The sequence below is a fragment of the Ammospiza nelsoni genome, chromosome 1 (assembly GCF_027579445.1).
Source record: "Ammospiza nelsoni isolate bAmmNel1 chromosome 1, bAmmNel1.pri, whole genome shotgun sequence".
Lineage (NCBI taxonomy): Eukaryota > Metazoa > Chordata > Aves > Passeriformes > Passerellidae > Ammospiza > Ammospiza nelsoni.
The window spans coordinates 69,032,901-69,054,243 of record NC_080633.1 but is presented as its reverse complement, the minus strand read 5'-3'; the positions used below and the strand labels follow the sequence as shown (position 1 = coordinate 69,054,243).

The following is a 21,343-nucleotide window of genomic DNA, read 5'->3' as shown; positions in this document are numbered from 1 at the left end:
CAGGCTGATGACACAGTACAACACCTGCAGGGTATCACATGCAGTTGTAGGGTATGTCCTTATGTTGCTGCTGAGATTATAATAATAGTAATCATTTAACCTTAGTGTTGAAAACCTGGGAGTACATTATGATACCATGTCACATGTAAAATTGAGATGCACTCTTAAGAAGATCTGTTGTCAGCAGTCATGTGATTTGGTAATGAATCATATACCATATATGTACACTGTCTATATGTGCACCATACGTCCTTGTATTTTCCTGCCATCCTTCTAAACTGTTCTGTAGACATTCCATTTGGGTTAATTCCGCTCCTGTAAATGTCAGTCTTTCTTTAGAGGTTCCTCTAGGTAGGTGTGATCTCAGCTTCTATGCATGGTTTTTATCATGAAGGGCTGGGACTTACATTAATAAATAACGGTCCCAAACACCTGCCTTTTTTATTACCAAAAAGAAGAGAGAGATGAGTAAGAAAGCTATATCAGTACCATAACTGAAATGAAGTGGGATGGAGGATTTACCAGAAGAATCAGTGTGGGTAGAAAAAATGAAATAAAAAGGGGAAACCCTAAGACTAGCTTTGCACTTACATCTTTTTCAGTAAAAGAATTCCCTTTCCACAGGATTAGCATGATTGGCATAAGTTTTAGTCTGAGGCATGAACCTCTGCCCCTGCAGCTGCTGCTGTCTGCCCTGCCCGCTTCACCCCAGTGCCTGAATTCCTCCAGCCCGTGGGCTCCACATGCAGTTGTAGAATGTGCATGCTTAATACTTGTGACATAAATATCATCTCTGTTTGCAGATAAGTGAGGCATGGTAATTTGTTCAAGTATGTGTATCAAAGGCTCTGGCAAAAACAAATTCTATTTTCACAAGAAGTCTCAAAAAAAAAATCATCCGAATTTGCCCCAGTTCCTAAGCTGTTCCATATTGTCCCTGATAGCTAAAGGTTAGTTCATTGTAAGTGAGAGATTCTCACGTATGCCTTATGTTAAGCAAGCAAATTATTCAAACAATATCAAATTGATAAGTTTGGTAAGGTAAACACCCTGTATTTATACAGCATATTTAAACATGACTTCTGTATTGAGAGAGGGAAATCATGTCCACCTTGAGGTTGGTGCAAGAGCTTCTCTGAGGCCAGTGCTGATTGTCAATTTTAAGATGTTATATTCAGATTCCTGTGCATGCAAAATACTTAGTGAAGAACAATTTTGATATTCTAGAACATGTTTTTGAGATAAAAGTAACAATCTAAAGTTTAAAGTGAGGGATTTCCAGTCAGCAGTGAAAGACTGTAATACTATGGAACTAAAGTACAGATTACAAAACAACAAGAAAATTTTATAATCTGTCTGCACTTAACAAATTATTTACATGCAGGTCACTCTCTTGAGTTGTATATCTCGCCATGCCTAATGCTTATTTTTGATTTCTAACAGGTAGAGAGAATTGTTGACAAGAGGAAAAACAAGAAAGGAAAAACAGAGTATTTGGTGCGATGGAAAGGATACGACAGCGAAGATGATACTTGGGAGCCAGAACAGCACCTTGTCAATTGTGAGGAATATATACATGAATTTAACAGACGCCACAATGAAAAGCAGAAAGAAAGCACATTAACCAGGACAAACAGGACCTCTCCAAATAATGCCAGAAAACAAATTTCTAGGTCTACCAATAGTTCTTTTTCAAAGACATCTTCTAAATCTTTAGTTATGACTAAAGAACACGAGTCAAAAAATAGTCAACTTTTTTCTGCCACACAGAAGTTCCGGAAAAACAATTCACCGTCGCTTTCTGGACGTAAAAATATGGACCTTGCAAAATCAGGTATTAAAATCCTAGTGCCCAAAAGTCCAATTAAGAGCCGGACAACAGTTGATGGCTTCCAGAATGAAAGCCCAGATAAAATGGACCATATAGAGCAAGATCAAGATGACTCTGTAGCACCAGAAGTAGCAGCTGAAAAACCAGTGGGAGCTTTGTTAGGACCTGGTGCAGAGCGTGCTAGGATGGGGAGCCGACCAAGGATACATCCATTAGTGCCACAATTGCCAGTGCCAGTAACAGCCACAATTGCATCAGCATTAACAATAAATGGAAAAGGTAGGTGTACAAGTCATCATTTTGGTGGTGATTTTTCATTTGCCTGGAGTTTTTTGCAGTTGAGATGCAGACAAATTGTCCACTCTGTTCCAGCCATGCTAAATCAAGTCTGGAGAACTTCAGTTTATTTTACGTAACTATAACTACAAATCCATTTCGAATTTACAGCTTTTGGTTTCCTTGCAGAAGTTTATTGGTATTTGTGTTTTCAGAATCACCATCTGATATATCTGTGTTTGCCTTGACATTGTGTGGTACACATATTTAGTGTACCATTTCCAGATATTACATCATTGCTTTAAGTTTATTTTAATAGGTCAAATTTGGTATGAATATTAGAAACCTTAATTATGGGAAGAGATGAATGGTGTGAGCAAGGATTCTTCACAACAGTTTATATATCTATTTTGTTATAAATATTGCCTGGAGAAAAAACCCTTGAGAGTGATGTTGCTTAAAAAACAAAGTTAATAAGCTTTGTTTCTGTGAAAATTTGAGCCAGTTGTGGAAATACATATGCCTTCTGCCTGGATTGAAATTTGTTTTCATTATATTTTATCAATATTTTGTTGTTTATACCTCATTTGATATTGAACACTTATTTAGGAGTGATGTCTGGCTTGCTAATATCTAAGTAGGTCACAGTTAATTCAATTTGTACTGTAAAATTTGTGACACCAAAGTAACCTAAACTGCTCTTCTAGGAGGGAGCTGTTTGTCCCCCAACCAGCTGAGACTGTTAAGATTTCTTGGTCCTTATTGTTGTGCTCCAAACCTTTGTTTTTCCCTGACAGATTCGGCTGTGTGGTCACAGGTGTTCTCATAAGCAGGCTTTGGAGGCTCAATTTCCAAGTCTAAATTTTCAAGTAATGATGACTGCACCCTCAAATAAAATGCAGCAGGTCAAATGTGCAGGTGTGCTATTTATGATGGCTTGCTGGAAAAATTGTCTGGAATTTTTCAAAGACTGGACGTGCCAAAAAACACACTTAGAGACACTGGATAGGGAAAAAACGTGCTAGAGACTTTGGGAGAGTTTGTGTTGGGTACCCCACTGTTGCTTGCATTGAGATTTTCCAAAGAACAGCTGCAGCCAGAGAGGTTGAGAAGCAGTGGACAAGGGAGGAATGTGTTCCTGGAGCTGCGGTGTCAGGTCATGGACCAACCCATTTTGCTGCAGATGTACTAGGTAACCATGGCAATGCACACACAGATGCCTGGAATATCTCTTGGTTTGCATGGGCTAAAGAAGGAATGCAAATCTCAAAGGATGTAAACAAAGCTGAAGGGGAAGATGCAAGAGATGCCAGGATGAGAGTTCTCTGAGTAGGTGAGGTAAAGGAGTGTGTTTTTGCATGGCATGGTTTTATGATAGCTAATAGGCATTTTGGAGTATGGCGGGCTTCCTAGTGACTTGATTGGTAAGTTCTGCCTTAGGCATCTCATTTTTTTGCCTCATGGCATCCAGGAAAAATGCCTGAGGCATGAAGGATCTTTTTGGGTAGATCAGATTAAATCTTTCCCACCAGCCTGTCACTTTGGTAATAGTGGTATGGCAAGGGCCCAGTTACAGGGCTTCAGATGGAAGCAGAAAGGCCTGCAGGGGAAAGGGAGTGACACAGAAGGTGTTGGGTGAGATTTGTTCCTGTTTCACTTGTTTTCACTGTGTGAAAATTTCCTCAACTGCCACCACCTCCTTCAACTCTTCCAGGCATTTGTCTGGGCAGCTAACAAGGAAAGCTGTTGACTGGCTCTAGGGATGATGACAATACAAGAGTTTTCTCACACTTACGTGTTCACAAGATCCTAAAGGTGTAGATCAAAAAAGGAGAGCCAAGGAGATAGTCACAATACGTGGTTGATGAAACATACACAATATGTTCCACCTTCTGTCTGCTGCTGGAGGCATATCAGTGCATTAACTGAGGCTTTCCACTCCAATCCCCAAGCTGAGCTGTGTATATCTGCTGGGAAATGGATGCTAAATGTCCATATTTATTGGGGTTTTATTTTGTTCACCTGCAACACTTTTGGAGGTAACCTTCCAAAAGTGCAGTATTTCTGGAATTATAAAACTTGGAAAAAAAGTTGCAAAAGAAAAATACTTTGCACTTATCTGACATCAGTCTCTCTTCCTAACTTTTCAGGACTTCTTTGATGTATTTTCCTCATGGAAGCCCAGGCTCCAACTCAGCCATTATGTGTGGCCTGAGTGGATTTATTTAGGGAGAAGCAAAGAGAGAGAACCCGGTCTTCTAGAGCTCTCCTGGCCTTGGAGCTTCCCGAGCTGACACATTTGCTATCTTTTCACTCCTTGAAGATGCATTCTTCTTGCTGTTTTTATTTTTAACTTCACACTGCAACTCATTAAAAGTGTAGCAAATAGGTGCTTCCCTCCCCTGCATGGAGCTGCTGCAGTTCAGGATCCTGTTTTGCTCCTTACTCAGGACATTCCTTCAGTCTGAAATGGACACCTCATCACATTTTCAGCACAACCTCAGGAATCATATATCATGAGGGGTATTCATTGCACAGAAATACATCTTCATGTGCACCAGATCTGACATGTTAATAATACAGATGATAGATCTGGCATTTGGAGCACTCTTTCCAAACATCCCACCTCCTCCTCATACACCTTCTGTTAATTTTAAGAATTCCTACTACCACTTGGAGGATGCTGTCAGGAAGACAAAAGCATGTTTTGAAAAATAGCTTCTTACTTGAGCTGGTTTAGGAATTTTTTATCAAGATGTTTTTCTTGGTAAACTTAATTAGTCAAAACAGAAATCACTAGTCATAAAGCATAATTTTGAAAGATTCTAGAAAAATACAGATTGCACTTAAAAAATTTTAGACTACTTTAAAAATTAAAACTGAATTACATTTTTTTAAGTAATACTGGAAAAATAATTAAAAGTTAAATATGAAAACAGTGTTCCTGATTTTCAGTATGGTGGTATGACTGTTTAGTAGTGTGACTCAGGTTGATCTTTAAGTCCTCGCTCAGGATGGTGAAACTACTCAGTTTTTCTTGTTTGGTTGGTTGGTTGATTGGTTTGTTGTTGTTGTTGTTTGTTTGGGTCTGTTGTTTGTTTTCCCCAACCTTGTTTTTACCTTTTTTTTTGTTTAATTTATAAGAGAAGTGTAAACAAAAATCCCAGAAATGTGTATGCATATGAAAATGCCGTGACAGTAATTACTAGGAAATATTAGTGTAATTGTAGCACCTAATCCTGCTTTTCCTGAGACAAACTTCTGTGGTGCAATTCATGTTCCAAAATCTTTCAGTCTCACAAAAGGCAATCAGCAAATATCTGTTTAAATATACAAGGCTTCTGGGGAATAAAATATCTATCATGTTTACTCTGGGAGCTGGCAGTCTCAGCACACTGAAATCAAGCTGCTATCAAAAGAATAGCATTGTGTTGAATGTTCATATTCTAAAGGCTTGGCCTTGAAAACTGAGTCCATGGAGTAATGTATATTCAAGGCTAAGAGTTAGGGTGATGTATGGAAGAAGTGAGGACAGATCACTGAATTGAACATTGCTGTGGTTCTGGTATTTTGAAATATGTGGTGATCATCAGCTGTTACTACAAGTTAATAAAAGCGATCCTGGAATGGATGAACAAAGTAGAAAGACAACAACAAAGAAATGAAAAGTTGTTTGTGGCACCCACAAGTGCCTCAAGTGCCACCAAAAGAAGGTTAGTGGCACCTACACGTAAGGCATATTACTCAAAACTAGTCAAGACAAATGGTTTTGTGTCTAACAGGTTCTGGTACCTTAAAAGTTTCCTTCATCAAAGTGGTATTAAAAAGTAGCTTTGAAATCTTACTACAAATGGTTTCAGCATAGTATGGTCATAATAACCAGGGAAGTTGTATTTAATAGAGTGCACAAGAAGAGAAGCTGCAAAAGGAATCTGATCTGTCAGTCACACAGGGCTAGAGAGTTGTCTTGAAATTTTAGAAAGGATCATAAGTCAGGGCAATACCATTTCTTGGCAAATTCTAGTAATTTTTATTCTGGGTAACCCTGTATTTGCTACAGTTTTTATTCAGCTAGCAAGGTCCAACATATGGATGTAATTGAGAATAAATGCTACAAGAAGGGAAATTTCAGGCAGAAAAGCATGCAAAGCTCAAAGTCTAAAATAAGGAGGAAAAGCACATCTAGCTGCATATGTTGTCAAAATTAGAATAAGGCAGGTTGGTGCCAGCACCCAGGAAGAGAAGAAATACAAGAACTGCAGTAAATTACATCACTTGTTAGTCACACAGGCACCACCAGTGTGCACGGTGGCATTAGCATGTCCCTCCTTGCACATATCAGTTCAGATAAGCAACTTGCAGGAGCAGCAGGCTGACAATACAGATGCTTGCAGTGTAGCACCCTACAAGGAAAAAGAGTGTCTGCTGATTTTTTAGTTGGATAATGGTGCTGTTTTCATCTCAAAACAATGGTATTGTCAGAAAATGAAAAGTGGCATCAGAAAAAAATTAGAAGAAAAGACTGAACTTAAGTTTTGTTTGTTACCTGTTCTCTGCTTTCCCCAAAGCAGCTTATGGGATTAAAACCCATAGATTTGGAAAAATAAAAATCTACTCAAACACCAAAGGAAAATAGTGTCTGTTTGGTTAAGTGTCTGATAGGTTTAGTCTCAAAAGGAATCAAGCAAGCGTGGAAGGGATTATGGAGGCCACTGGAACTGAGGAGAAACATCTCTTCTCAATGCAATACCAAGCCCAGCTGAAAAGAGTTCAGTCCCTCCCTGTTCATTAGGGTGAGGGAAGCTCACACACTTCCCTCCCAAATTCTCCCAGTTACTTTTTCACCTCTGCCTAGGTGTGCCTGAGTGTTGAACTCTTCATGAGGAATGGTCTGCTGTCACTAGCATAACTGGCCAGGCTTGAGAGTCCCATGGGAAGAGCACAGCAGCTGACAGTGCTGTGAACCACAGAGTTGTCTAGATGGACCACAAGCCATGCATATAAACCCTCTGAGAAAGCAGAATTAAGAGAAAAGTTGAAGTTCATTGCTGTGAATTTAGAGTACAACAAAAGGGAATGTGGGAATGATGTGTTACAAGTTTTTTTTATTTCCTTTTAGCATCCTGGAAGGACAGAAGCAGATTTGAGCACTTCTTTTCTTAGCTGGGAGATTTTGTTGTTTAAGTAGTAAGTGGTGATTCAAAAGAAAGCCCTAAGAGAAGAACTTCCTTTTTCAGTGTGTTTTGTACATTGCACTTGGATGGTGGCTTGATCTCTGCTGAGTGATCTGGAAAGCAACCAAATATTTTATTAGTGCAAACAAAAGCCTATTAAATGGGTTAAAGTCCTTTGCAAAGCTCTCTTAACTTCTAAAATTACTGGTTAAACTTCTTTTTCAAATGCACAAGTGTGTAATTTTTTATCTTTGATTGTGTATCTTTTTAGCAAATCACTAAAAGAGTAAAGCAGTTTTCATTTAATCAAGCTTAAAGACACCTTTGGGTTTGTTTTTTTTCTCCAGAAGTTGACTTTTGATTGTATTTCTTAAGAATTCACATTATTATGTCCCTTATGCACTAAATTGAAACATTTTAACCTAACATCAATTTTTCCTTCTGTCTTACAAAGTCATGTTCTTCAGCTGTTTTACTCTTAAGTAAAAGTAATCTGACTTGTTACCAGTTTCTTGTTTATCTATATTTTCTGGCTTAGTATAAATGCAAACGTTTTAAGCAATATTGTAGAGTGCTTGGTCTGTGTCATGTGGAAAATTGATCTGTTACTGTTCTGTTTTTTTGTCTTCCCTCTGCCCTATTGCTTCTGCAGTTTATAGTACACATTATTGTTACTTTACATGGAGCTCCAGGGCTGAGAACTTGCTGTGAAAATCTCTTATCTTTAGAACTGTATTGGTTTACGGCAACAGATTATCATAATAATAGTAATCAGGATCTAAGTGCAGTTTGCTTTCATTTTTGAGAAACATAAGCCATAAGTGACTTGTTTCTTTCTTTTTCTGCCTTCTGCTATTCTTCGGTTCCCAAAATGGAGATGTCTTAGTTGGGTGTTACTTTGGTGTAGACTTAATGCAGCTGAGCAAGTGTAAAATGCGGTTACTTTGAAAAGAGTGATCCCTTTCCTTTCCCCTCCCAGGTATGGGAGATGTATTTATATATATGATTAATCATATATATATGGCCAAACAACTGGTCCTTTAAGGGCAGGCTTATTTTTATCAGCCTTCTGGAAGTGACAATGAGATAGAGGATGTGTCCTGGAGGAGGGAGACAGACACATAATTTTTTCTTTTCTTAATTCCGTTCCTGAAAAACCCTTAAGGAAACCCTGAATTGAACGGTTTTTGTTGTTTTTTGTTTGGTTGTTGTTGTTGTTGTGTTGGGGTTTTTTGGGGGGTTTTTCTTGTTTGGTTGGTTGGTTGATTGGTTTGTTGTTGTTGTTTGGGTTTTTTAAGAAAAAGGTAAGAAATTTCCCTATAAATTCTCGGTTTGGGCATAAAAACCTCAGCCTAAAAAAAACTCCTGTGCTAGAAAAACTCCTGTGTTGTTGTCACTGGAATTTGTATTAGAGCTGTAGCCCCTGGTAAACATAAAGCTCATAGGTGTGCAGTTCCTCTGATGTTACATCAGTTTACATGAGCTGAGGATCTGGAGTCAGCATCTCTCTTGACTGACAGGTCAGGGGGGTCAGTAATGATCTGCCATTGCATTCTCCTACAGCACATGTGCTAACATGAGACAAAAGTAAATTCTGAGGACAGGTTTGTCACACCTGCTGTGCCAAAACTTTCCAGGAAAGATGAAGCAGAGCCTCTGTTTACAAGACACCCTTTCAACCTACTTTGCATACATTAGCACAGAGAAAGTGTGTTGAAGATCAGACTGAAGGATGGAACAAAAATGTTGAGCTAGATACTTTTTTTTTATCCAACATTGTCAAAATCGTAGAATTTCAGAGCAGCTTTAGAAATGTGAAGTGCAATCAGAAACACTCATGTGGTGCCTTTTGCAGTTGTGCCTGGTAAAGTAACCAGCCACTTTTTTTGTCTCTTGCTGTTTCAGTTTTTGAAAAAGTTTCATCTCCTATCTTTGTTAAAGCTGCGAAGTGGATGGAACACACATTTGCCAAGGCAACTGTCATTATAAATCTGTGTTATCTTGAAAAGATTAATCTTAATAGTTTCATGCAAAAATCCATTTAAAAACTCAACCAAAACAACTGCAATTTGGTTAGTGGAAGGTTTGCCTAGATCACATTGTCTACGTAAAATAAAGTCAACAAAACATCCTCACAGGGAGGCTGTTACAGGTGGGATAAAATATCATGCAGTTGTGACAAAACTCCAAAATACTGTGTTTACACCAATGCTTGTGAAAGAGACAATATACTTAGATTTAGGAAGATGCAAAACTAAGATTCAAAACCAAGGGTTTTTAAGGCTAGCTGTTGCGATAACAGCTGGATACAGTCTTGAATGTTATAGGTGTTCATAAAAATACCTTTTGTTTTTATGTATACATGCATATATTATGTTGCCCTGGAATAGCTCTACTTTCTACCCAGCCAGAGAAATTTCAGTACTCAAAGTGGCATAACCATGATGTGGAGCTGCTGCTGTGAGTCACTGATAATAATACAAAGAACTACTGTTATTTAAAAGAAAATAAATACAGGATCTGTATGTTTGTAACACTGTAGCATTTTTTTTTCAAACAAAAATATCTACATTACTTGCTCTACATACCACTTATATTGTAAACTTATTTAAGAACACACATTGAAATGCATTTCGGCCACAAATTATCAGTTAATTCTTCTTTAGTAATTGTTTTCTTCTTTAGTAATGGTTGTCTTAATTTTGCAATCTTTGAACACATAAAAAAGCTTTTGTCTTTAGTAAGTAAGTGTAATTTAAAATGCTTCAAGTTTATTATATTTTACACACCTTTAAGAAACAAAGGCAAGTCATAAACATTGGCACTTTGAGCTATAATATTCTAAATTTAAATGCATCTGAAAACTGGGAAGTCTTAAAATTTAATGTGGAAGAAGTGGAGGAAAGCTTTGTACTATTGTATTAAGAGTTCTTTAAACATCTTAACTGAAGTGTGGATAAAGAAATACAGACTGTCATCTATTTTCTTTGAAAATATTCCTTGAAAGAGGCAATGAAAGATAATAAGAAGTAGGGCTTCAAATGACTGCTCTGAAACTGACTGGAAGGAAGGAAAGCAGGGTAGGCTTAGTCGTTCATTGTGTCACAAGTTTGGCATTGGAATCTGTGCTTATTTGTATTTAGTGATCTCTTTTTAAAGAAAGTGTTGCAGTGAGCAGCAAAGGTACAAAACTTGCAAAGAAACACTTTATTACTTCAGGTACAAGAGAACAGAAATTTCAGAGGGACATCCCTGAAGCAGGAGCTAAATGAAGTATGGACAGCAGAAAGATAACTTGAGCTGATCACGTAAACACAATTTAGCTCCTAAACAGAATTTTTAGTTTGGGATGTAGATAGGAATGCCTGAGTGCTGTGAAGGGCAACTCCAAGAAGACCTGGCCTAGTATTGGACTAAAGAAGCTCTCAAGGTTTCTCCGTTTGTCTCGCACATTTGTTGGTACTATTCAGTCACATCTGGTGTGTAATGAACCTGGAGATAACACGCTGGCTGGCACAATATCTTCCATGCCTTAGCCCTGCTGTCCTTTGGATTTCATCTTGAATTCCTTTGTTGTTTGAAAGATGGGCTGGAATGAGAGGGAACAGAATGAGTGGCTGGCAAGGTCCCTGTGAGAGGTGTCCCAATGTACTTGCAGTGCATACACAGCTGGGGAATCTAGGCCAAGCCATTGATGAAAGCTGCTACAACGGGAACAAAGAGGATATTAAATAATTTGTTTAAAAATCCCATCTCTAAAGGGAATACAGTAAATATTTTGGGGAAGAAACAAATTATAGACATGATGAAATAATGATTAATGTAGTTGGAAATTTCTATTCTGGAATTGAATGAGTAAGACAAGGGGACATCTAGAAAAATCAAAGGGTGTCAAATTCAAAAGGGAAAGATTAGTTACAGCTTTAGTTGATGCTTCCATTTAGTCCTGAGAACTCTTTGCTAAAACTTGTTTGAGTCAAAGACAGGGAGATAATGGCCATTTAAAAAAAATAGGCATTTATGGGGATAATGGGAATATACCATATTTATAGGCTTGATATCATTTTACGAACAATGTAAGTTCTCTTTCCTCAGAAGTAGGGAAGTGTTTTGTGACACATCTGAAAATTTAAATTTGGTTATTTTTATATGTTTTTCTACATTGTTAACCAGTATTATTTATGGAATTATTCTCTTAACTATTATTCATAGAATTAGCTTTTTACTGTGCAGATGTTCGGAGGGTCTAATCATTGCCCTGTTAGGGTATCAGGACAGGCATTGGAAAAGCAGTGAGAAGGTAGAGCTCTGGTCTGGTTCCTGCTGAGGTTCTTATGTGAAGCACTCCTACTTTAAAAACTTGCTTATAGAAATGTATAAAACAATCATATTAGGGGAAAAAATGCTTCAAAGTTCAGATGCTTTAGGTAAAGAACACTAATTGTCATCCGTCCTCCTTTGATTTGGTACAGTCAGCTCAAAAATCCATCCAGTGTAAACAGAATTATTGTGTTGTATTCTCCCCTCATCCTTTGGTTTTGTGGATGGATTTCAAATTCAGAGGGCACTTTTGAGAAATACAGGAATAAGTTGAAAGCAACAGTAAATGCAAAGCTTATTTTACCAGACATAACACTTTATTGACAGTGCTAATTTAAAAACAAATTTTCAGCAAACAGAAAGAATATCCTGCCAGGGCTTCTCTCAAACTTGATAAGTGAGTGAAGATGTATTTGTGGCAGTGCATCCTTTCGCCAAAGAATTCAAAGATAGTGGGTTTTTTCTTACATTAGTACAAGCAGGCAAACTCAATATGGTAATAATGGGTATTTCAAACAACTTACTATGTGGTTTGTGATTTTCTGTTTCAGTTTCTGAGTAGAAGGATGACAGATTATTCTGCGTTCTTTAGAGAATCATCTATTTTTACCTTCCGTGCATGGGTAGGTAATTAGCTTGAAAACCTATTTTAAATATTTAAAAGTTTATACAAAAGCACAAGTTACATCTTTGTTGTTATTGAAAGCTAGTGGGCCATTTTGTTTTCTTGTTTCTTTTCACATTGATAGTGCTTTTTGTTCCATTAGCTTTATTGGGTCCTATATAGTCAGTCAGGTTCAGGAGGGGTTTTTACAAATGATCTTTCTGTGTGCAGACAATGAAGCAGTGGAAAAAACCTTTCTAAATAGGTTAGAGGGAGAGGGAGAAAAAAACAAGATTTAAACATTTCTTTGCTTTGAATGTTTTGCATTCAGACTTCTTTTTGCATTTCCAAATACAGATGTAACTAGCTAACAATTTTAGTAATTAAAGCACTGAGTAGCATTAAGCATTAAGCACTAAAGAGCACTAAGTCTTCTGAAAAAGTAATACAAGCCAACACAATTAGTATTGCCCACTGATCCTTATTTTTCAGCTTCCCGTGAAGCTTTGAGGAAGAAAATGGACTTGTTACAATATGTTAAGATATTTTGCTCTGAAGTCCTTTCTTCATTCTAGTATTAAGTTTTAGTCTGGCATAGTGGTCATCTTCAAGGAATCATTGTTCTTCTCTTGTATCTTGTAATAGTTGAAGGTTCCCTGCTACTATTTTGTTGGCATAGTCCGGTTTGTAATGTCATTTTGTAGTTAAATAAAGTATATTAGTAGAGTAGTGGTTAGTGCCTAATGTGTTAAGGAGTAGTCCATTCTCTATTAAATGTTTTAGGCATGTCAGTAATACACAATTTAAAAAAACAGTAATAAACTCTAGAGTTTGAAAGTGTGATATGAAGACATTTTCAGCATAGTATTGTGTATAATAAATTAAAAACTTACAGACTACTGTACTACTGATAGAACAAATACATATGTTTAGGTTAAAAAGGATGGGAATAATAATAAATAACATTTATTCAGGATAAACCTGTGTAGAAGTCAGTGGGTCTATAGTTGGCCTGATATTAACATACTTTTCCTTTTGCAATTTTGTCTAATGTTTTAGTACTTAGCCAGTGTCAGCATTAGCTATACTATCATCTTCTAACTCAGCCAGATTCAGTGATCACATTTTCAAACATTTCAATCTTTTATGTGTTAGCGGTTGTTAAATATTCTTAAATATTATCTTTTCTTTCTCCTGTCACTCACTCTTTGGACAGGCCTCATACTCTTTGAAGACTAAAAAGAAAAATTCAGTATTCTGAGGCAATTTTAGGTTCTCCTGCACAGAAGTGAGTTGGGCAGCACTGTGTCAAGGTTAGGGAAGGCCCTGGGGAGGCTGTTGAAACCTTTGGAAAACGGAGGTACTCCAGCATCCCTGGCAATCCTCAGCATTTCAGGAGCATTTCTGTTGGCTGCAGGATGATATGAACTGTTACATGATCTTTGTGTGCTTTTACAGACCTTGTTTATAGCTCAGTAAATTCCTTGGTATGCGTCCAGTTTTCACAGATACTCTTGTAATTCTGCTCTAATTGTATTGTGACTCATTTATGAGTAAAATGTTTTTGTAGAGGATCAAGTTAGGTAGGCAAATTGGCTTATAGGCTTATATTGGCAAATATAGGGTTATATTATTTAAGTTTCTTTCAATTTAGATTTTTCAGAAATTGCTGTGAAATCCTAGACATGCTCTGCCCATTGTTTGTTGTACCTCTGATCAGTCTCTTTTACATCTGTTAGATACTGTGATATGAGTGTTTTGAACAAATCAACAAATTAAATGCAGTACTGCTTTGTAATATCTGATAGTCTGGGCTGCACTGGTCATAATATTGCAGTTTGGAATCCTGCTGAACACACTGAAGGTTAATATTAAGATAATTGTTTTAAATTTTAGAAGAGAAAACTTCAGCTTGCTCAGAGCTTGGTTAGGAGGGATTCTGTGGGAAGCTTCCATGGAGGATAAAGGACACAGCAAGTGCTGGGAGGTTTTCAAGAACAGTCTCCTGGAAGTTCAAAAACTATTCATGCCCTTTAAAGGTGAGGGAAGTAGGGAGAGACCTCTTTGGTTTAACTGCAGGCTTTTGAGTCTGCTCAAAGCCAGGAGAAGTGCACCATAGATGGAACAGCAGAGAGACAGCCGGTGAGAACTACAAGGACATTGCCAGGGTGTGCAGAGATGCAGTTTGACAAGCAAAAGCGCAAATTTAAATTGGCCAGACATGAAAAGCTACAAGAAAGGGGTCTTCAGGTAAGAAAACAACAAGCAGAAACAGAAGGAAAATACTGCCTTACTGTTAAACAGGAGAAGTGAACAGTCACCAGCAGTGCTGGAAAGGCAGAGAGGTTCTCAACACTTTCTTCACCACCATCTTTACCCACACTGCTGGGTCCCTGGCCTTGAGAACAAAAATCCAGGTGGATGCAAACACAAACCCTCCCTCAGTGAAGGAAGAGCTGGTATGTGACCTGTCACAGGAATTAGACCCATACACACTGATGGGCCCTGTCACTGTCCACCAGAGGTGTTAGGAGGCTGCTGACTTCACCACAAGGCCACTTTCCATAATTTTAGAGAAGTCAAGAAGTTGTGGAGATCAGGGATGTCCCAGAAAACTGGAAGAAGGCTGATGTCACCCCCATCTAAGAGAAAGGCTTAGAGGAGAATCCAGCAAGTTATAGGTCCATCTGTCTAACTTCAGTCCCTGGGAAAGTGATGGAATGAGTCCTGCTGGGAGCCATCACAGCTCAGATAAGGCATGTCATTTGGAAGAGCCTGCACAGGCTCACCAAGGCCAAATGTTGCTTGACAAACCTGATCACCTTTATGACAAAGTAACCTACTCGGTGGATGTGGGGAGTGAGCGGTGACATTGTCTACTTGAAACTCTCCAGAGTTTCCAAAATGGTGTCCTACATCCTCCTCCTAAAGAAACTTAATCTGTGGCAGTCTGGCCTGGTATCCCATGTAAGGAAAATATAATCCAGGAGTGTGTCATAGGCTGGGATCCATCCAGCTGAGGGACAGCTCTATGGAGTCAGTCCTGGTGGACAAACAGCTCAGTGTGAGTGAGCAGTGTGCTGCTGCTGCAGCAAAGAAAGCCAGCAGGATGCTGAGTTGCATCAATAAGGGCATCACCAGCAGAGATGGAGAAGTCATTGTCCCTCTCTAATCGTTGCTTGTCAGGCTGCACCTGGAATGTTGTGTTGAGCTTTGGTCCCCACAGTGCAAAAAGCTGTGGGCAGGCTGGGGAGGGTCCAGAGAAGGGCCACAAAGGTGATCAAAGGCCTGGACAGGCTGATGAATGAAGAAAGGCTGAGAGAAAAATGGATTTGTTCAGCCTTGGGAAAAGAAGGCTCAGTGAAGACCTTATCACCGTGTTCCGGTATTTATAGGGTGGTTACAAAGAAGATGGAGACTCCCTTTTAACAAGGGAGAGATGAGGAGTAGCAGGTGGATACAAGTTGCTGCTGGGGAGATGGGTCACAAGAGGAGAATTTTTCACAATAAGAACAATTGGCCACTTGAATAATTTCCCCAGGCAAATGGTAGATTCCCCACAGTTGGACGCTTTCAAGAATCAGCTGGACAGGGTGTTATGTCTTCTTGTCTAGGCCATGCTTTTGCAAGAAAGGTTGGACCAGAGGATCCTTGAGGTCACTTCCTACCGGGTGTTCTGTGACACTGTGGTACTATTTCAGTGATGAAGTTTCTAATACTTAGGCGTTTAGTTGATTTGTTTAAAATTAATTTGTGTATTTAAAATGTAGTGTAGGAAGCTGAAGATTTGTGAAGGAAATATACAATTGAAATTTTGTTGACAGAATATCTACATTCGTGGAAAAAATATCTAAATTTAATGTAAAGCCCATTCGAGGAACAGATGGAAATGGGATTGTACTCTAGTCTTCCCTTCATGGAGGATGTAATGCCCTCTTCACTTCTGAATTTTTATACCCACACTAAATTTTAATATCTCCAGTTAGTACAGGAATCCCAACTAGGTTTTATTCTCATCAGGGATCAAATAAAAGACTAAAGCCAAAAAGTGACTACCTTGATTTCAGTATTTCTCAGTTATAGTACATGAGGGGGGAAATGCTTTTTGTTATTGACTTTTCCGTTACAATATTGGAAAGAACAGCAACATCATTCCAGTTCCCTGAAGGAATTATTTTCTCATTCATTATGTATTTATATATAAGTTACTAAATTTGCTGTAACTATTCATTTCTCCAACTGTATCTTTTTTCACACTCACAAATAGCAACGAGGTTAATCTCTGAAAACACAGGAAATCTCTGGCCCAGCAAGTGTGTTTTACTACTAACTTAAGGGCAGGAGGCCCAGACTCCCAAGTCTTCGTTTGTTTTTTATCTTAGTATCTAATGAGATGAACATTCAAAAATTGTCTCAGGTTTGTTGTGGTTTTTGTTGTTGTTTTTTTTGTTGTTTGTTTTGTTTTGTTTTGTTTTGTGTTGTTTTTTGGGGTTTTTTTTATGAAAAAGTTAAGAAGTGCAGACAGGTTTGAATAGCCCTTACCAGCTGGTTTGCTAGGTTTTCACTAGTGTTGAGCTGTTAGTTGGCTGCATTTCCATAGGATTAGTTGTGGGAGAGGCAGGCCATGGAGGGAAACTGAAGCTTGGTAGCTCCTTCATGTGGAGCTGTTGGAGCTCAGTCATCATCTCAACTGTTGTCTCTTTCCCAAAAGGGGACAGAGAGCACAAAAGCCCAGCTGGCAGTGCTTGGAAATACTCTTCAGTATGAAAAACTATAGAAGAAACTATTACCAGTGTGAAAAATTGAATTATAAGTGTTCCTTTCTAATCTCCAATGATATTTAGGTACCTGCTAAGTCTCTTCAGCATTCTGGATATAGCAGAGTGGGAAAGTAATGATGCAGGCTGATCTTCAGAAGGGCACTTGAGTTGGGCAAAATCATCCAAATAATAAGGGCCCAAACTCTTAAAAATAAGAATTACACACATGTAAATAAAACCTAGGTTTTATTCTCTTACCCATGTTCCGGCACAACAAAATAAAGTGAGAATAAGTAATTAGTAAGAAATGGAAATGTTCACACTGAAACTAGCTTAGATTTACCTACTTAAGTTACCCTTATAAATATAAGAGAAAGAGGGTGACAAAATTTCTGCATAATATGACTACAGTTTTGCAAATTTCATCATTCTTGATCATGAGAACTTCGGGTACAAGTTATCTTGCGATGCAGTAAGTTTGAGAAACGATACAACTTTTTTTTTTTTCCTTATAATCTTTAACTCCATATAGTAGATCATCCCAACAGTCAGGTCACAGGCTGATTTGGTCCCAGAAGATCCATTCTTGGAGTCTTCTGCCCTTTCCCAAGGAGATGGGACCAAGTGCAGTCCAAATCCTCAAGTCCTTCCCTTCCCCTGCCTTGCTGATGGAAGAAATGAAAGGCATAGGAGAGAGGAATGAGAAGGACCTCCTTTCACAGAGAGTGGAAGCTGATGATCCCAGGTAGGAGTGCAGGGGAGGCAATGAAAAGAAACTGGAAAAACGCTGGCAGGAAAAGAAAGGGACCGTAGAAGTTTAATGTAATTTCACTGACTGCTGAATTTGAACCACCTTAGTAAAGTGCATAACTTACAAATTCCTTGAGTTGATATTACTACTCTTTCAATGTGATCTTATTTTAGAATAAAACCAGTACATTGTTAAATTATTAGAAAATATTAGGACTGTGCACATTCTTCATGCAGAAAATTCTAAAATTACTTTAGTTTGTGGGAGTCCCTTATATTTTAATTATGTGTTGTATGAGGCCGTAATGACAAGATGACTCACTTTTGGTGTACTGCATTGTACCATTGTGTGGCAAATTAACCTCAATACATCAACACAGATATCTATGACTTCTATTAAAAGGAAAACATGGTATATCTATCAAAGATGGCACACAGTGGTCTCTGAGTTGAGGTGTGGAGTAGGAAGGGTTAGAAGAGTGGGGAGAATTTGATAGTACTTGACTTCCTTCTAAATTGTGTTTTGTCTGCATGAAGGGATAACATTTTCTTTAACATGGTACTTCTACAAGGCCTTGTGGTGGCTGCTTAGGCTTTGCAATGATTGGAGATTAAAGGTCATGATTCAGCAGGAATTACATAAAATCTTTGTATGAAAGCTATCAGCAATGTCACACAGAATCCTACAACACAGTGATTGCATGGCAGTATTACTAACACTTTCTGACAAGATTTCTTGCCTTTTGTTCTCTTTGTATAAATACAAAAAATTCTGTTAGGCACTTCTGAGTAACCATAGGTCATGGGGCTTGTCTATCAAATGTGCTCATCAGCACAGAGGCTGCAATTTGTAATATTTTTTTTCCTGCAGTTGGAATGCTTTTTTTTGTAGAACATTTTAAGTCAAAAGACACTGACATCATCTAGTCTGTACTCCAGTGCATTACAAGTCATTACATTTCATCACTTACTGCTGTATCCTGAGTTAGCTTCAGTTAGCCTAGAGTATTATCAGACTCTGGAGACTTAAATTTTTGTTTGTCACTTAATGATGAATAGCAGGGAGTTGATTAGAAAAAATATGCTCAGATGAAAATACTTGTTTTGTGTGTCATGTTCTGCATAGCATCTTGAGAGGATGCCATCTGCTTCTGAATTAATAAATAAACTGGATTCCTATTAAAAGAGCTTGCTTGCAGAAAAGCAGCTTATGTTTCAGTCGTGTACACATAGCCCAGCTTTGGTTATGTGCCCTCCAAACACTTCCTTCTGGCAACCTCTGCTCTTCCCACCAAGAGCCGTGCAGATTGTTATGCCTCCCTGGATGCCTGAGTATGCTGACAAGGAACAACTGTGCAGGCTGGTTATTAAAACTTGAGCTGAGGTCATTCTAATAAGGGGCTTGCCTTTGCCATTGGTAATTTCTTCCTTTAGCCTCCATCTCAGCTGAGGACCAGAGTAGAGGTGGACTTACATGATGCCTTGGTAGACCTCTGCGGCTCAAACTCCAGACTTTGTCTTGGATGTGAAAGCTCATTTGGCATAAGGGGCCTGATGGATACAATAAAAGAGTGAGGATTTTTTTAATTGCTGTTACCCCCCTTTAACAAAAAAGGATTTGGGTTGTTTTGTTTTGTTGTGATCTTTTTGTGATTTGTTTTTGTTGCAGTTGTCTAGAGACTAGCATATCATTGGAGAGACTTTTTAATTTTAAATGTGTCAGGCTGAGCTGTAGTCTGGAAAGATACCTGCAGGGAGATCCAGTGTGAATAGATTTTAAGATAAAAGGTCTCACAAACACACTGCTTTTCTTTTTTTTCCCCTTGCATTGTGTAGGCTGTGAAGTTCTGCAAAAGTAAGGAAAATTTTAAGTACCTTCTTCAGTAACTATCTTCAGTTTAAATGTCTTCTTCAGCATGCAGCCTCTTCAAAATCTTCATTCTGTACTGCTTTCTTGAAGAGAAGGAGAAATGGAGCCACAGGTTTCTATTAGGCAACCTAGCCCAAGCCATACTTTCCCCCCTGTTAAGTTCTGTGGTTAAACATTAAGTAGAAATGCTTCCCTACACATGCTTGCACAATGTCTTTTTTCTTTCGATCTGTCTCACTTATCACTCTGGTTTTGGCTGCTTGTTCTAGTCCATATCCTTTAATTTGTGACAGCCTATTTAAAGGGACTGAGCACAGGCTGAAACCAGCAGGCAACTGGGCAAAGCAGGGCCTTGAAACTGGCAGTGCTGCTTACTGAAGCATGCCCTAGATGTATTTTGAAAAGGTTTAGTTTTTCTTTTTTTCCTCCTAAAAATAGCTGGCAAAGTGGTGAGTAGAGTTTCCAAAGGTGATTTCTTCATTGAGCAAAAGCCCTTATTATAATGAGTGGAGATGGAGAGATGACTCTGAGGCCCCCTAATTAACAATCTCTGAGTTGCCCATAACCTGATGCAATAGACCAGTCTGCTACCCCCCACCATAGATGCAATCACTGTCACTAAGCAGCTTCTTCAAATACTGGCCATATGTAATATATAAACATAGAAACCTCTGAACTCTTACAGCAGTGGAAGGATTGCTTTATGTCTCAACTCAGCTAATGCAGGGCCTTTTTAATGACAATTTAGTTTAGCCATTTCCATTCTTTGCGCTGGCAGCTATATGTCCATCTGGATGATAAGAACAAAGGTACCTCACTCAAACCCTTGCTTCACATAAGAAGTTAGTATTTCAGACCCAGCAAAATGTGGCCTGAGCCATTAGTCTGTGTAGCTTTTTGGAACTGATGAAGGAAGTTGCCTTTTGACTTAGTTTTGAATAATGTGATAGCAGGTCATAGAGAGATAGAGGCTAAACAAGTTTTGAGAGGCAGTATTTAACAGGTTAATATGTCACTATTCTTTACTCTGCTCTATAAGAATAATTACCAAGATCTAGCAGTTAGTCCAATGAACAGGATATATTGTGTTGTATTTGCTTGTTGAAAAAAATTGTGTGATTCAATCTTGTGCCTAAAGTTCTGGGGTTTTTTGTTTTGCTTTTCATCATACATTTTGATGTTCTTGTGAAGGTTGCTCAGGGCTTGTTTAAAATATTTGCAAGGACACTTGTTCCAGTACTTGGCTTAACCTCTTTGTGAACTCTTTATTAAACCTAATGTCAGAATTTCACTGGTTACAACCCTCCATTGCCCCACATACCTTAATGAGCACCTCCAGGAATAATCTGGTTGTGCTTCTACAGGGATGTGTGTTTGGTAGTTAAATAAAACATGATCATCAACTCTCGTTAAGTGCTTTTTGTAACGTGTCGTGCCATCCTAAATAAACTGCAGGAGCTAAAATCAGAATAGTTTTTAATTGTGAAGTTTCAGCACTGGAAATCTGATTTCAGAGGGAAAAGAGGGACTTTGTTCTGAGAATCTCCCATCTACCTCAGCAAATAGTCAAATTGAGCTCATAAAGTGTATTCAGACCTTGTTAAGTGTTAGTCATGCTTGAATCATGTTATTATTTGGACGTGTAGCCTTCCAGTCTTTGTTAGAAATTTTGAGAATTGGAGAGGTCAGTTAGGAATTTTCAAGGAGGTATTGTTACCAGATGGGAATTCTGTGGTGTATGCTCTCAAGTAGGTTTAG

The 21,343-nt window shown here is 38.4% G+C and overlaps 1 protein-coding gene across 2 annotated transcripts in view; it reads left to right on the top strand.

Moving 5' to 3' along the window:
- Positions 1–21,343, top strand: part of CDYL (chromodomain Y like) — a 105,098-nt gene that overhangs the window by 45,223 nt on the left and 38,532 nt on the right. For both annotated transcript variants that reach the window (XM_059472881.1, XM_059472890.1), the window contains one exon: positions 1,444–2,110. In XM_059472881.1, coding sequence (XP_059328864.1) covers positions 1,444–2,110 — 667 coding nt within the window. The remainder of the gene's footprint in view (positions 1–1,443; positions 2,111–21,343) is intronic.